This window comes from Neomonachus schauinslandi, chromosome 5, assembly GCF_002201575.2.
Source record: "Neomonachus schauinslandi chromosome 5, ASM220157v2, whole genome shotgun sequence".
NCBI lineage: Eukaryota > Metazoa > Chordata > Mammalia > Carnivora > Phocidae > Neomonachus > Neomonachus schauinslandi.
The window spans coordinates 175314659-175329383 of record NC_058407.1 but is presented as its reverse complement, the minus strand read 5'-3'; the positions used below and the strand labels follow the sequence as shown (position 1 = coordinate 175329383).

The 14725-nt window shown below is 64.3% G+C and overlaps 1 protein-coding gene across 2 annotated transcripts; it reads left to right on the top strand.

Annotated features, from left to right (window-relative positions):
* The first annotated feature begins 7 nt into the window (after nucleotides 1–7).
* On the top strand, nucleotides 8–11711 carry MAFK (MAF bZIP transcription factor K). Of its 2 annotated transcripts, none has more exons than XM_021680254.2 (3): nucleotides 8–19; nucleotides 8040–8119; nucleotides 9038–11711. In XM_021680254.2, the coding sequence occupies exons 2-3, from the start codon at nucleotides 8084–8086 to the stop codon at nucleotides 9470–9472; spliced, it is 471 nt and encodes a 156-aa protein (XP_021535929.1). In that variant the 5' UTR covers nucleotides 8–19; nucleotides 8040–8083; the 3' UTR covers nucleotides 9473–11711. The 2 variants fall into 2 exon arrangements, with proteins under 2 accessions (XP_021535929.1, XP_021535930.1); XM_021680255.2 differs by lacking the exon at nucleotides 8–19 and adding an exon at nucleotides 7354–7372.
* The last annotated feature ends 3014 nt before the right edge of the window (nucleotides 11712–14725 follow it).

Here is a 14725-nt window from a genome sequence, read left to right as displayed (position 1 = left end):
CCCCCCCGCGCGACGCCAGGTGAGGAGCGGCCGCGCGGGGCCGGGCCGGGCTGGGCCGGGTTGGGGGCCGCGGGCCGGTCGGGGACGGGTCGGGGCCCGCGCGCCGCTGAGTCACGGCCGCCTCGGACCCGCGGCGAAGTTGGGCGGAACCTCGAGACCCCGGCCCGCGCACCTGCCGTCAGGTGCCCTGCCGCGAGCGCGCCGCGCGGGTCGGGGTCTCTTCTTTCTCAGGCCCGGGAGCGCGCCCGCGAGTCCCGGGCCGCCCCGAGCCCCAGCGGGAGGCGGTGGGTTCCCTGGGGGTAAGCGCCGGGGGAGCCCGGGGCGTGCCGGCGGGCCCGGCGTCCCCTGTCGACCCCCCCCACCCCACCTGCTTTGCCTTTAACCCCGGGAGATCCGCGGCGAGGCGGGAAGGCGGGGGCGAAAATAAACGGCCACGTGCAGGGGAGCGCGTAGTCGCGCAGGGCCGACCCGGCCGGTGCTACCTTGCCCGGCGGTGGCTTCCCACCCGCGTTCGGGGGGAGGGGGCGGGAGGGCCTGGAGCAGGGGGCTCATGACCGATGTCACGTTCGGAGCAGCTGACCTGCCAGGGGATTCCCGGAGGGAGGCCTTGCTGTGGAAGCTTTGGGTGGGGAGGGGGACACTTCTCCTAAACCCCACGGCCTGCGGTCTCATCTTTCCCATCTGCGAGCAGGGGGTCTCCATCTCTTCCAAGTCCACCTGTGATCCTGCTGAGTTGGGGAGACACTGTGTCAGTCCGCCGGCTTCCGCACGAGTCCCCGGGAGCCTCGGAGGGGTACCGGGCATGCTCCGCTCTCCACCTAGCTCTAAGGTGCAGCAGATCGCTTTGCCTTGTGTCTCTCACGGTGTTCTGGCTCGCCACGTGTTGTGAGAACACAGTCGTGGAGCAGTTGGTGTTCGGGCTTGCTGGAAGTTCCCTGTTCTCTCCTGCGTTAATGATTATGCTCTTGTTTACCTTTCACACTGCTCTCGTGGGCCGGGCAGAAGTGCTCACCCTCTGAATAAATTGTTAGTGGGGAAGATCCCCACACTCAACTACCTTCCTTTGCCAGGCGCCTGGCCGCAGGAAGCTCCCGGGGCTGGTGCACGCTCGCCCCGCAGGGCCGATAGAATCAGCGGGTTCTTGAGCCAGTATGGCTTGGCCGCCCGGCCGCCCTCCCCTTTCCCCGTTATTGGCATTGGCGCGGTTTTGCTGTTCCAGCCCTCACGGCACAGGTATCTTGACCGCGTGCAGCTGTGTGCTAGGCGAGCTGGGCCATCTCCAAGCACCCTACCTTCTGGGGTGGGGCTTTGCGGCGAGTGTCGGTCTGAGCCGGTGGGAGGGGTCTGAGAGGTTGAAGGTGGGCTGTGCAGGTGGGTGAGGAGCGCTTGCAGCCTCTGTCGTTTTGTGGGTAGCTGACAGCTTTTGGAGAACTTCCCTCCCTGGGCAGCCCAGCAGGCATGTTTGAGCTGAGCTCCTTCAAGGGGGGTCTGCTTTTAGAACTTAACAGTGGTCCTCTCGTGATTCCAAAATAGTTTCCGAACTCAAAAACACAAAGCAAGGCTTCTCTCTGGAGCACATTTGCCTTCTGTGCTTGAACGTAGCTGGACTTTGAGGGATGCGTTCCAAGTTCAGCCCCACTCACTCAAGGTGGTTGCTAAAAATGGGAGTTGAATCGGGGCTACTTGGGGAAATCGTTTCTGGGGCTGCTGCGTTCCAGCCCTGTCTCCAGGGCCCGGCTGCCGCTGAGTGAGGTCGCTTTCCCGACCCAGACCCACCGTTCTCTGTCCGTGTGTCCGCAGCCCCACACGCTTTCACTCTTGGGGCTTCGGTAGCTGGAGAGTCTGTTTACCGTCTCAGGCAGCGGAGAAGAAATCCTGCCTGTGTCCTGGCTCTTCCTGAGTCTAAAGGTTTCTGGAGTGGACTTTCTGGCTTTAGGGTGCAGTCCACACGGGAAATGGAACCCGGGCAGCTGTGAGCGTTCTCTGTGTGGCTACTCCTCAGAGCAGTAAACAGTGACTCACCCTCCCCTCTGCTCCCCGCCTCCCTGCTCCCTGCCGATGGAAGATGCACTGCTCCCGTGTTTACTTTTGCTTTTTGTAAGTCACAGACTGGTCATGTTTCCTCTTTCTTACAGTTTCAGGAAATTGAAAGTGTTCTCTTAAAATCATAGAACTTTAGAACAGGTAGAAATAAATGTAGGGATTATGCAGTACACATACACCCCCCCCCCCCCCCCCCACTTTACATGAGGACACCAAGCCCAATACCCCTCACCTGGCCTGTGGCGTCAGAGTCCGATATCCGGGGTATGGGGGACACCCTGCCTGCTTTTCTGCGCTGCATGTGGGCTGCACGGGACGGGGAGGGCCAGACAGGTCCCGAGCTGAGGCGCCCCCGACCCCCTCCCTTCAGGGCAGTGCTGACATGTGCGCTTAGGCGGCTTGCCTCTCACTTGCTGGGAGTTGAGGGGAGCAGGTGTGGTTAAGAACGTCCCCACCCTCCAGCAAGGGAAGCAAACCTCAGACAGAAAGACCAGGACCAAGTCTTGGGCTCAGCCCTTGATGTGTACTTGTGAGGGGGTGCCCGCCCACCCCAGGGAAGGCAGGAGGCGGCTTTCTGGTGAAGCAAGGGTTGGGGGGAGAGGGTGGGAGTCCAGCACTGATTGCGGAGGCTCTAGAAGCCAGAGGTGAAGGCCTGGATACAACAGGTGGCCAGGGGCGTGAGGGGCTCAGGAGGGCCTTCAGGCAGGGGGCTCTTCTACCCACCTTGGGGCCTACATTTGAGGGGCCAAGGCCCAGACAGAAGCAGCCCAGGCCTGAGCCAGGTAGTGCTGGAGGGCTGGAGCATCAGCAGAGAGACGGGCTGAGGCTGAGAGGCCAGGCTCAGCAGGTGGACGTGGAAGGAGAGGTGAGGTGTTGGGGGTGATTTCCGCATGAATGGCGTGATGGGTCATCACCTGAGCTGGAGACGCAGGAGGAGGGCAGGTGTGGGGACAGGGCACATCTCTGGGGCCTGTCAGACACGCGGGCTGTGTAACCTCAGTGGGATGTGGGGCTTGGGGCTGGTCGAACCCCTGGGCAGCTGTGGCACGAACAGAGCCCCAGAGGGGAGCCTGGAGACAGGAGGACCACCCAGAGGGGTACCGGGGGAGTGAGGGGCCAGGGCGTGGCCAGGGAGGTGAGGCGTTCAGCCTGCTGTCAGCCTAGCAGCCGCCTGAGTCACCTCTGGACAGAGCCAGGATGACACAGCTTCCTCGGACTGCAAACGCAAGGTGACCAGACGTCCTCCAAGCCAGGCAGACAGTCATGTCTTGCCGGAGGGCGGCCAGCCAGGGCCAGCCTGCAGGCTGGGTGTGGGCTAGGCTGATGGGGTGCACCCCCACGTGGAGGGGAGTTGGGCGGGAGGTACGAGCCCTCCCGGTGCCAGGCCTGTCTTCAGTTGGGTGAGGCGTCAGCTTGGGGGGCAAGCTGGCCATGTCACCCTGTGCTCATGGGACAGTTGCCTTCTGTGTCGGCCCCACTGTGCTGCCAGCTGGGAGGGGCGCTCAGCTTTGGGTCCTCTGTGAGAAGGCCCCCAGCCCCCCAGGACAGAGGCTTCTGGCTTTGGGGTTTGCACCCATCAGGGTGAGTCAGATGCTGTTCTGTGTGAAGTGGAGATCTGCTTCAGGACAGAACCCTTTTCCTCCCTTCCTGTTTTCCTCTTGCCCTCTTCCCTCTCCCTGGATCTGACCCCCTCGGAGACCTGGGAGGGCTGAAAGGGGCAGGCACGGGGAGTGGCAGCCACCGTCACTCCACACTGAACAGGAACAAGAGTTTTTTTGAGCGCCCACCCTGCTGGGCACCAGATTCGGCTTCCTGTGCACGTGAAGCTCACGGTGTAGGCTAGTCTAACTGAGGTAAGGGTTAGAGCCCGTCAGACTCCAAAAACCCCTTTTCTGACATCATTTAGACCTAGGGCTGTTTGAGTGGGGCCATTGCGCCCATCAGCCACCTGGCTTTACTGGTGGAACAAATGTTCCCCCCACCCCCCAAGGCCCTGAACCTGAGTCTAGCCCAGCGAGGGCCTGAGCGCACTCGGGATGGCCTGGGTCGTGAGTTGCCCCAGATGAGCCGAGTCAGAGGGTGGGCAAGCAGCAGGTGTTTGCTGGGGGATGGAGGGGCTGAGACCCTGGCCTCCAGCTCACCTGCCCCTGGAAGGGCTGTCCTGCACTGTTGAACCTGAACGACTTGCCCGTTCTTTGTGGGTCCCGGAAGGGAGGGCCACCCCCGGCTCCCTAACTTGTTCCCAACTATGCCATCCCCAGAGGTGACTCCCATCTAGGCTGCTGGTCCATTGTTTTTCTTTTAGGGCAGTCTTTCCCTTGACTTTGTTCAGATGCACACCAGGATGAAGTTTCTGGCTTTGGGTTGAAAACCACCCTCTTCAGGTAGGAAAGCAGTCACCTGAAAGGTGTTCCAAGGTCTAAGTGCTGACCGAGCAGCCTTTCTTGACCGGCAGCGTCTCGATGGCTGTGTGAGCTGAGCGTCTGGCTCTTGTTCACTCGGTGGGTGGGCATGTGCGCCTCAGAGGTTCACACCCGCCTTCGGGGGTCCCCGCCTGGCTCTGGCTGCCAATTTACTGGAATTCCGAACAGCCCGTGCAGAGAGCGTGCACGTGTGGTGAGGTTCTGTTAGTTGGTGGTGAGGGGACTCGATGCCCCGAGCGTCCTCCTGTGCAGCTGCTGGAGAGCCGTGTGCGGGTGCTGAGCGGGGGCCGGTGTGGTGGAAGGCGAGGCCGCCTCGCCGCTCCTGCCCGGCCTGTCGGGGCCTCGGTCTCTAACCCTGGCTGCGGTCCGGCCCGGGACCAGAAAGCAGTTCCTCCTGCGTGCGCTCTGGTGGCCGTGAGGTTGCCTGAGGTTCAGGGGTTTATAAATACACGTTTTAGGGCAGTTGTTTTAAACTCAGTTGTCCAAACTCACACAGGTACGAAACTTTTCTCTGAACCTGTTTTCCAAAAGCAAACTGTCGGGTTTTTTGCCTTTCATGTTTGAAGTGATCTTAGGTCACTGCTGCATGTATTTTGCGTAGCTTGGCATAGGGGAGTAATGGTGCCGTTTCTGTCCATAAACTGAGTTCAGGAAAGACGGGCAGTGCCCAGCCATCGCCGTGCTCCTGGAGCTGGCTCCCTGGACCAGCGGCTGAGTCTGCATAGTGCCCCTCGGGGCAGCCCGCTCTCCAGCAGCTGGTGGAGACTTCCAGGGGTGCCTCGGCGGCGGGGGGTGGGGGAGGCAGGAGCTGAAACCTGGTCCACCCGAGGCAGTGGGTGTTGTGTCTGTGAGCAGGGGTCCATGGGACGGTGTCTGCCCTTGCCTGGGACTTGCCCACCCATGTCTGGGTCTCTGGTTTCTCAGGGGGGCCCTGGTGCGGGTCCCAGCCCCCTGGGGGTTGAGTGGAGCCCCCAGTCAGGGTCTCTCCTGGCTCGGCCCAACCGAGGCTTTTGCGAGCTGGACAGAACTCTGGGACCCCTGGTTCCGATCCCCTCATTTTCAGAGGAGGAGAGTAAGACCCACAGAAGTGCTTTACTGGCTCGTTCCCCAACTTTGTCTCAAGGCGATGATCACCTCCACATGTACTCCTGTTCGCTCTTAGGCCTCACGTCGCTCTTGTTGAACAGGAGGTCCGAGAAGGGCAGGGAGTCCCCAGAGGTCAGACCCCAGCGTGGCACCCTCCCACAGAGAGGCGTCCCTCCTCTCTTGGACCCCAGGTGGGCCCCAGGGCCGCTCTTCTCCCATCCCTGCCGAGGCTCTCATCTGTGTCCTGTGCCCAGAAGGCAGATGGGGTGCAGAGCTGGTGGATATGGGGCTTTGCCCAGGTGACCTTGACCTTTCAGATGCAGCCAACGGACCCTCATGGGGCCTGTCTGGAGGGGAGGGGACCGAGCCCTTGCAGTGCTGTGGCCCAGTCCTGTGCCCATCCTGGTTACCTGGACATCCCACCACTCACTGTCACGGAGGGCCGGTCCCCAGGGGAAGTGTACCTGCCTGCCCTGAGCGCAGCCCTGTGGCCCTGGGTGCTGGCTGAGCTGGCCCGCCACCGTGGGGGAGGCACAGAAAGCCCTGCTGGTCGGGGTCTGAGCGGAGCTCCCTCCTTTGCTGGGGCCTCCCTTTTCTCATCAGGCGGGCTGGGCGGTCCGTGCAGGGTGGGAGGGCCTTAGGTCTGTGGGAATGTGAGCTCCTTGCTCTGTAAACAGCTGTGACTCACCGCACAACTATGCCCTGGCGGCTCCAGGCCCTTGTGCGCTGACGTGTGCTGGAATGACACCCGGCGGTGGAAAAGTTTCTCAGGGCTCTCCCAGCTGCCTGGCTCCTGCTGGCCCTCCAGGTGCTTTCTCTAGCACGGTGTGACCCCCGCACCCGGAGGGAGGGGTGCTAATTGTGCGCCCCCTGCCCCCCACAGATGCCGGGGGTCGGCCTGCTGTCAGGAAGCGGCTCCTGGTCCCTGCCGTGACCACCCCATGCTGCTGCGTCGTCTGCGTGTCTGTCTCGGGCACACGCGTGGGGGTGTGGAGGAGCCCGGAGCCCCCCGGGGGTGTGCCCGGCCCCGGCCCTGCTGCTGTCCTGCTCGCCGTCATCCAGCATCGGCGCCCGGGAGTGTTGCCAGGGGCAACTGGGGGTCCAGCGACCTGGGTGCTGAGACCCTCTGGTGGCGGAAGGCAGGCGAGCCGTGGGGACGGGTTAGGGTACCGGGCCTGTGGGTGAAGGAAGGCAGGGTGGAGACACCCCCCCGAGTCCCGCTCACCCTCGAGATGGAGGCTCGGCTGAGGCTCCCTCTCTGGGGCCCGCATCCCCCCGTCGTGCATTTCTCCGGTGTTCTCTCTGCTCAGTTCACCGTGCCTGGCGTTTGGAACGCAGACCCTGGTCCCTAACCCAGTGACAGAGCGTGGCGGCAAGTCCAGAGCCGCGGGGTCACACGGGTTTGTTTACTGTCCCGCAGCCTGTGTGCCTGCACCAGCCGCCCGAAGCCATTGTTGCTGTGGGCTTCTCCGTTGCCATGGCGACCACCAGGGGCTGGCTACTTCCCAAGGTCGCCATGGCAACTATCAGAGGGGAATCATGCTTGGGATGCTTTGGCTGGCTTTTTCATGAATGATTAGAATGTGTGACACAATGCAGACGCGAAAACTCGAAGGGCGGGCAGCGGCGGGGCTGGCGGGCGCCGGGGACAACTCCCGCCAGACGGCCGCCCATGAGCTCGTGCAGCCGCGGCTCCCCACCTCCCAGATCCTGCCCTGGCCGCGCAGGGAGACCCCGCCCACCCCGAGGGCCTCAGGTCATGGCTCTGGGGCAGCCCAGGTGGGGGTGGTGATGTCACAGCCGCAGTGCCCTTTGCAGAGGTAGGTCTGCTAGGGAGGGCGGGGCTGGGCCAGGGCGGGTGCGGGCTCCACGGGGGGGGGGGGGGGGGGGGGGGGGCGTGCTCCCCCGGGGGCCCTTCCTCTCTGGAGCCAGGCTAGGTCAGGGGTACCAGGGGCTCTTGCCCGGGCAGGGTGCCGTCCTGGGGGCCAGCGGTGCCCTTCAGGTGCTGGGTGCGGCTGATCTCGGGAGGGGGCTTTGCTGCTGCGTGCTTTGGCCCTTGAACGTGGCAGCCTGGGCCTCGCGGGTGCAAGCTTCTCAGCTCGGAGGGAGAGTGAGAACAGGAAGCAACAGCTGCTCACGCCTGGGGGGGCGCCCCCAGGTGCTGGAGGCACAGGCCTGGCGGGTGGGGCGGCATGGGACCGCTGTGTGGCTGCCAGGCACTGGGCCAAGGTGGGTCCGGGTTGCTCCGTGGTCTGATGCTGGAGTGGGGGGTGTGGCCAGCATGCCCACCCTGCGGGGAGCCCCTCAGGGCTGGCTGGCTCCCATCTTGCTTTTGGGGTGACAGGGAACAAGGAGCTGAACCTCCTTGGAGCCTCTCTGCAGTGGGGATGTCCCCACTTTAGGTCACTTGTGACGGCAGCAGGCCCCGTCTCCAGCCTGGCCAGAACCTAACCTCGCTCATTTCTGTGTTCTTGTGTGATTTTCTAGTTGCAATTTCCAAGCCCTTCTGTTCGGGTGACTGTGCCCAGGTTATGACGACTAATCCCAAACCAAACAAGGCGTTAAAGGTAAGCGGGGTTGGGGGTGAGCAGATCCTGTTTCTGTCCCGGGCTCAGGCCTGGGAAAGGTCCCTTCCGGCCCCAGCAGCGCCTCTTTCCCAGGGTTGCCCTGAGTGTGAGGAAGGAAGCCCTGTCCTCTGGAAGAGAGCGGGGGGGCTGTTGGCTAGAGGACGTGTCACAGAGAGGTGGTGACAGAATTGGGGGTCGTGGCCTTGGGAGACACCAGCTCTGACATCTGGGGGGATCCCTCCTTGGGAGAGAGGGGTAGGGGTGGATCCCCGTCGGCTAGGATGTGCTCATTACCCTCGCCCCCAGGGGTGAGCAGTGTATCCTCCGTCCCGTGGGACCTGGCTCCCAGGGCCTGGCCGTGAGCAGTGTGTGCTGCCTCCGCGGGCCTTCCCAGCTTCTGAGGCCGGCAGCGTGTGCTTGGGTTGGCTGTGTCATCCTGGGAGCGGAGCTGGGTGTGCAGGAGAGGGAACTGTCCATGCATTTCTGGGCCGAGCACGCCCAAGCCGCATCTGAGGTCCCACTAGGTCCGAGGGGTGCAGAAGGATGGGCTGCCGTGCCGTCCCGTCCCTCACCTGCCTGTGTCCGTCCTGCCCCGGGCCCTGGAGAGGCACAGAGGGTAGCACACACGTGGGCCCTGGCCTTGCAGAGTGTGGGCGGCCAGTGGGATCCAGGTGATGGCCGGTGTAGCCAGCAGCCCCCATCCGAGAACCATCTGCATGAGGCTGTGTGCGTGGCGTGCAGACCTGCACCCCGCAAGGACCGTCCCCGTTCCGTGATGGAGGAGCGAAGGCCCGCTTGCGCAGTGGAGGGGGTGCTGTCCGGAACAGGCTTGAGCCGTCCTCTGGGGTCCCTCCGTGGCCAGTCCTTCGCGCCGCGCCCCGCGTCTCCGTGCTGACCGCTGTGCCGTGGCCCCCGCAGGTCAAGAAGGAGGCGGGCGAGAACGCCCCGGTGCTCAGCGATGACGAGCTGGTGTCCATGTCGGTGCGGGAGCTGAACCAGCACCTGCGGGGCCTCACCAAGGAGGAGGTGGTCCGCCTGAAGCAGCGGCGGCGCACGCTCAAGAACCGCGGCTACGCGGCCAGCTGCCGCATCAAGCGGGTGACGCAGAAGGAGGAGCTGGAGCGGCAGCGCGTGGAGCTGCAGCAGGAGGTGGAGAAGCTCGCCTCCGAGAACGCGAGCATGAGGCTGGAGCTCGACGCGCTGCGCTCCAAGTACGAGGCCCTGCAGACCTTCGCCCGCACCGTGGCCCGCGGGCCCGTCACCCCCACCAAGGTGGCCACCACCAGCGTCATCACCATCGTCAAGTCCGCCGACATCTCCTCCACCTCTGTGCCCTTTTCGGCCGCGTCCTAGTGCCCGGCCCGGGGTGGGGCCTGGGGGGCTGCGGCCGGGCAGGTGGTGGGCCCCTCCCTCGTGCCCATCAGACGAGCCTACGGGGAGCAGACCCCTCATCACCTGAGTCAAGCACAGACTCGCGGCGGGGCGGGGCTGCCGGCTGAAGATGGGGTCGGGTGAGACCGTGTGCTGCACGCCTTCCCACACGCACGCACACGCAAACACGCACACGTATGCACCTGGCCTTCCTCTGGGCCCCACCGGCTCTCTCCGGACCGTCCTTTTCTAGGGGTGTGTGTCTCGCGCCGGGGGCGTCGGGATGTACGGAGGGAAGGTCCTTGGGAGGTTCCTGGCCCTGTGGCCCAGACGGTGGGGGCTCTGTCTTCCACCCATCCCGAGAGTGGCCCGCTGTGGTCCACCACCCGGTGCGGGGACCCCCTCGCTGCCCTGAGCTCTGGTGCCGCAGGACGAACCATGTGCTCCTGGTGATGAAAAGCACCATGACCCTGCTTTTAGCCTTACGGGAGACCTGCACCCCGCGAGGCGGAGGGAGGGCCGCCCGAGGGGCTGTGTGCGCGTGCACGCGTGCCCCGCGATGTGCCAGCCATCGCACCAGCGTACCAGCAGCACCGGGGCCTCGGGGGAGAGGCTCGGAATGGCCGGTCACTGGGGGGCCTCCGGGGTCCATGCGGCAGACAGTTGCATGGGGGTTGGGAGCTTTGCCTCCGTCGGACCTGCAGAGGAGCGGTAGCTGCTGGGTGGGGAGGGGGGCAGCCAGCCGGGGAAGGTGGAGCCCTGCGCAGGGAGGGTGGCAGGGCCTGGGGGTGGGCGCGCGGCGGTTCTGTGCGGAATGGGGGTGAGGTTGGCAGGGGCCTCGGGAGTGGGCTCTGGTTCTGCTGGAGGGGACGGGTGAGGTCTGAGGGTGAGGAGGGCGTGGTGACGAGGGAGGTGACATGGCAGGGGCCCGGGACCCCCCTCCTGGGGGCACCTGGGCGGTCTCTTGGTGCAGATGACAAGGGGACGCAGCTACCTTGGTGCTTAATCCTCGCCTGGAACCTTTACTAGCTCTTTCTGGCACCTGGAGCCCCTGATGACCTTGGTGACTCTTGCCGGGGCTTCCCTCCCCTGTGAGCCTCGATCGATCGGGGCTCCCAGCTCCCGTGTGCCGAGCTTGGACTGCCCCTTCCTGGCCCTGCTGGAGAGAGGCTGGGGCTGCAGGGTCAGGGGGTGGGCGTTGAGCTCAAGCTCCCGGCCTCCTCTTGGCCCTGCCACCCACCACCTAGGGAAACCCCCACCCCCAGCAAGCCATGGGCCACCCACACAGGAAGAGGAGGATTGGGCAGGGCAGATGGCCCCAAGGGCTGCGTCCTCCTCCTGCGTCTGCTGTCAGGAGTGGCTGGGAAAGGTCTGGGACCCCCGCAGCATTGCCGTGTGGCCTTCGCCTTGGCCTTGTCCTGGGGGAAGGTGAAAGGTCTGGGGTGTGCTGGATCCTTACGGAGAAGAAGGCCCAGTGTGTTTAAAAAAAAAAAAAAAAAAAAAGAGTTGTTGATACCATAGCCATGGTAGGTAATCCACATTGGATATCAATAAGGACCATGGGGAAATATTTAAAAGAAAGAAAGTATATATATATATAAAATTATATACACATTTTATCGTACAGATTTTTCGTAACTTTTCCTGTTTTTACTGTAAATCCCTAATAGAGCAGAGCTGCAGTTGGAGTAGGGTGGGGGTGGGAGCTGGTCACCCCCGCCCCCAGCTCTGGGGAGGGAGGCCCGGGCTGCCCGCCTGACACTTCCCTCTGCGTTCCCACCAGCCCTCGGGAGCGCCGAGGCCCCACCTGGGGGGACCTGGGGCCAGGGAAGGAAGACCAGAGCCTTCCCCGAGTGCTTTTCCTTTCAGCTCACCGAGATTCCATTGTCACAGGTTTAATATATGGATTTTTTTTATTTAAGAGAAAGGGCAAGGACTTCTGTCCCTGGGGTTTGCTCCCCCTGCCTCCGGGGCTTCAGACGCGGGTCCTTCCTGGGGACGGGGCCTCCCGCTTCCTCGCCTCCGTCGCTCAGCTGCTCCATTTCCATATTTATTTTTGTGCTGCTTTTATCATGGTATAAATTATTGAGAAGAGATCCCACGTCGTGGTCCTCGTGCGTAGGACTCGTGCCCCGCGCCTGCCCTGTCCCCTCACGGCCACCACCTAATTTATTGCTGTACATCTCTGCTGTGATGCTTTTGTACCTTTGCAATAAAGAGTTTTCTGGTTTCAGACCCGCCTGGTTTTGTGATTGGGGCTGGGGGTCAAGTCCCCAAGTGCAGGGCACCATTGGACGGCCGCCGCCTCCACGTCCCAGCCCCCCAACACGGTTGTCCTCGCCTGCAGTGGGTCTCCTAGGCTGGGAGGTCCGTCGGGACAGCCACGGGCTGGGGAGGGGGTCGGGCGGGTGGAGGCGGCCGGGTTGGCTTTCTGAGTGGTGGGCCCAATTCCCCAGTGTCCCATCCGCCCTGACCGGGAGCCCCCAACCTTCAGACACAGCCTCTTCCTCTCCAGCTCGGACGGCTCCCCCCCACCCCCTGGGTGGTGTGTGCCCCAGTCTCAGGCCAGGTCCTGCAGCAGGTGGGGAGAGGGCCGCTCGGCCTGGGGTGGAGAGCAAGGTGCCTAAAGGAAGCGGGCTCTCCCAGAAGCCAGGGCCAAGGGCCTGTGTGCTCCTCACGGGCCTTCCCCACCCCAGTCCCTCCCAGGGACAGACGTGTCAGCACTTGGCCTCAGCCTCTGAAGGAGGTCCAGCTTGCAGGTGAGGTCTCGGGGTTTCCAAGACCAGCCAGCCTTCCTGCCTCACCTCAGCCTGAGCTGATGGGACGGCTCCTGCCCTCGCTGTCACTGAGGGGGGGCGTCACCACCAGCCACTCGGGGTTCGCCTCTGGGGGGCCTGTTCCCTCCCCTTCCAATCCACCAGCTCCCTTCTGTGAAATTGGCGGGGAGCAGAGTGTGCCAGCACCGTGGGGTCACCGTGGCCCCCGGCTAAGCCAGACCTCCCCGAAGCCAGGCCCGCTCCCCCCGCGGGTGTGAGCTGGGAAGTCATTGAGGGTTACCCCTGTGCCCCCGCTGGGCCCTCCAGCTCTCTCGGCGCTGCCTGCTTTGGATTGCTGGGGCCATTTCCCAGATGAGAGCGCCAAGGCCGGGACAGCTTAGAGAAGCTGGCCACTCCTGGCCCCGTGCAGTGGGGCCCGGAATTGGGAGCCCACAGTGTCATCACAGATGGCAAGATGTGCCTCCCTCCCCCCACCTCGAGAGCACCCACGCTCCCCCCAGGAGGGCGAGGCCGGCAAGGCGGGGCGGCAGCTGTGACCTCCCTGCGGGCGGCAGGGGTGTGGTGTCAGAAGGAGAAGCTGGGCCTTGTCCACGGCAGAGATGTCTGTGGGGGCTGGACGAGTGCGAGAGTTGGCTTTTGTGGGCCGGTCCACCTCTTGCTGGCTCTGTGACCTCAGGCAAGTGGCTCACCCTCTCTGGGCCTTGGGCCCCTTTCCCGGGGCTGTCGTGAGGATTCAGTGTGCACCAGGGTCCTGGCCCCGGCCTCACACACACTGGACACAGCACACCGGCTGACAAGGCCCTCCCCGGGCAGTGGCCTGCAGGCTAGCACCGCCCTGCTGCTCACAGTGGGGCTGGCACCGGGCCCTCCTGCATCCTCCAGACAACTTCCCACCGTGGTCGCTCCCAAACCTGCTGACTGAGACCTGCGGGGCCAGAGCTGGACCCACCGTGGTCCCCAGGCTGCGGAGGACGTGATAAGGCGGGCGGGGGACTCTCCAGCTGGGCCGCAGGGAGGCGGCATGCCTTATCTCACTGGGCAGCCGGCCGGCCCTCCAAGAAGCTGCGGCCTTGAGTCCTGGGTCTCCAGGCCTAGGGAGCAAGGAGGCCACGGGGTGACCCCGCTCTGGCCAGGACACTGCTGGTCGGTTCCTGCCCTGCCGAGTCTCTCCGGACCCTCGGCACAGGGGCGTGAGTGGCCAGGAGGGAGGGAGGCCATCACTGGGTGGTGCCCACCAGGCTTTCCTGCCCGCTGCTCTGGCCTGGCCAGCCAGCCCTGGCTCCCCACACCCTCGGGCTCTCGGGCACACAGGCCCTGCCCTCAGGCCCTCCAGGAGGCCTCCCCACTCTGCTGGCTGCTTCTGGCCCCTCTGGCGGGCTCCTCGCAACTTTTGGAGGGCAGGGCATGTGTCTCCCTGGGCACCGGCCTGGCACATAGGAGAGAGAAAGACGGGGGAAGGCAGGCTCCAGTTGCGAGCCCCGTGTGCGCCCCGCGCTCTCTCTGGGCCTGCGTCCATCTGTGGCCTTCATGGACCCACTGCAGGCGGGGCTGGCCAGAGGCCCATCTTATGGAGGAAGCTGAGCTCCTAAGGGAAGGGGAGTGCCTTGGGTCTCCTGCGGGGGCACAGGGAGCGCCCTGGGTCTCCCGCGGGCACGGGGAGTGCCCTGGGTCTCCTGCGGGGGCATGGGGAGCACCCTGGGTCTCCCGGGGGCATGGGGAGCGCTCTGGGTCTCACGCGGACACAGGCCAGGGCACTCGGTCTTCCTGTGAGCTCTGTGCCCCTCTCTGCTCTGAGCAATGATCCGGACCCTTCCCCCAATGGCAGACTTAGCACAGTGGGGCTCGTCTGACCGCCCCACTACAGTCTGCCCACCCGGGCACTGACCTGTGGGAACAGAGGCCACTGGAGTCACTAGAAAACCCAGGTGTTTATGTATAAATAAGTGTGATTCGTCCGTAAGCCCCATGTCCTCTGCGGGCTGCTCAAGGTGAAGGTTCTGTGCAGGTGGCCCCTGCACCTCCCGGACCCTTGTCAGGCACACTGGGGCAGGGGCTTTTCAGGAATCTCCACGGCTGGAGGGGTGCGCAGGGGCTTGGCAAGGCCCAGCTGGGTCCCCCACCATGACCGCCTGTCCGCGCCTGCGCAGCTCCCGTGTTCTCAGGGCGGGCTGTCTCGCTCTCCTGAGGCCGTCCTTCCCTGCAGGGGCCCAGCCTGGAAACTGTCCATCCAGCAGGGCCCTGCTGGTGCCCGCCTCACAGCAGCCCCCTGAGCAGACGGCCAGGGGAGCCCAGTGGGTCCCAGGCTCCTCAGATAAGCTCAGACGTCCCCTCCCAGGGCCACGAGCCCGCCGGTGGGAGGGAGGCTGGGAGGTGGCCCCACAGGCCTGGCAGGAGGGCTCCCAGAAGGGGCTTCACTGTGGGTGAGGGGCCCTGTGCTTGGCCGGAGGCCCGGGCAGCC

Excerpts from the sequence above, each read along its gene's own strand:
- MAFK (XM_021680254.2), top strand. The coding sequence starts at position 8,084 with ATGACGACTAATCCCAAACCAAACAAGGCGTTAAAG. Across the intron at positions 8,120-9,037 it reads AACCAAACAAGGCGTTAAAG|GTCAAGAAGGAGGCGGGCGA; the intron begins GTAAGCGGGGTT and ends TGGCCCCCGCAG.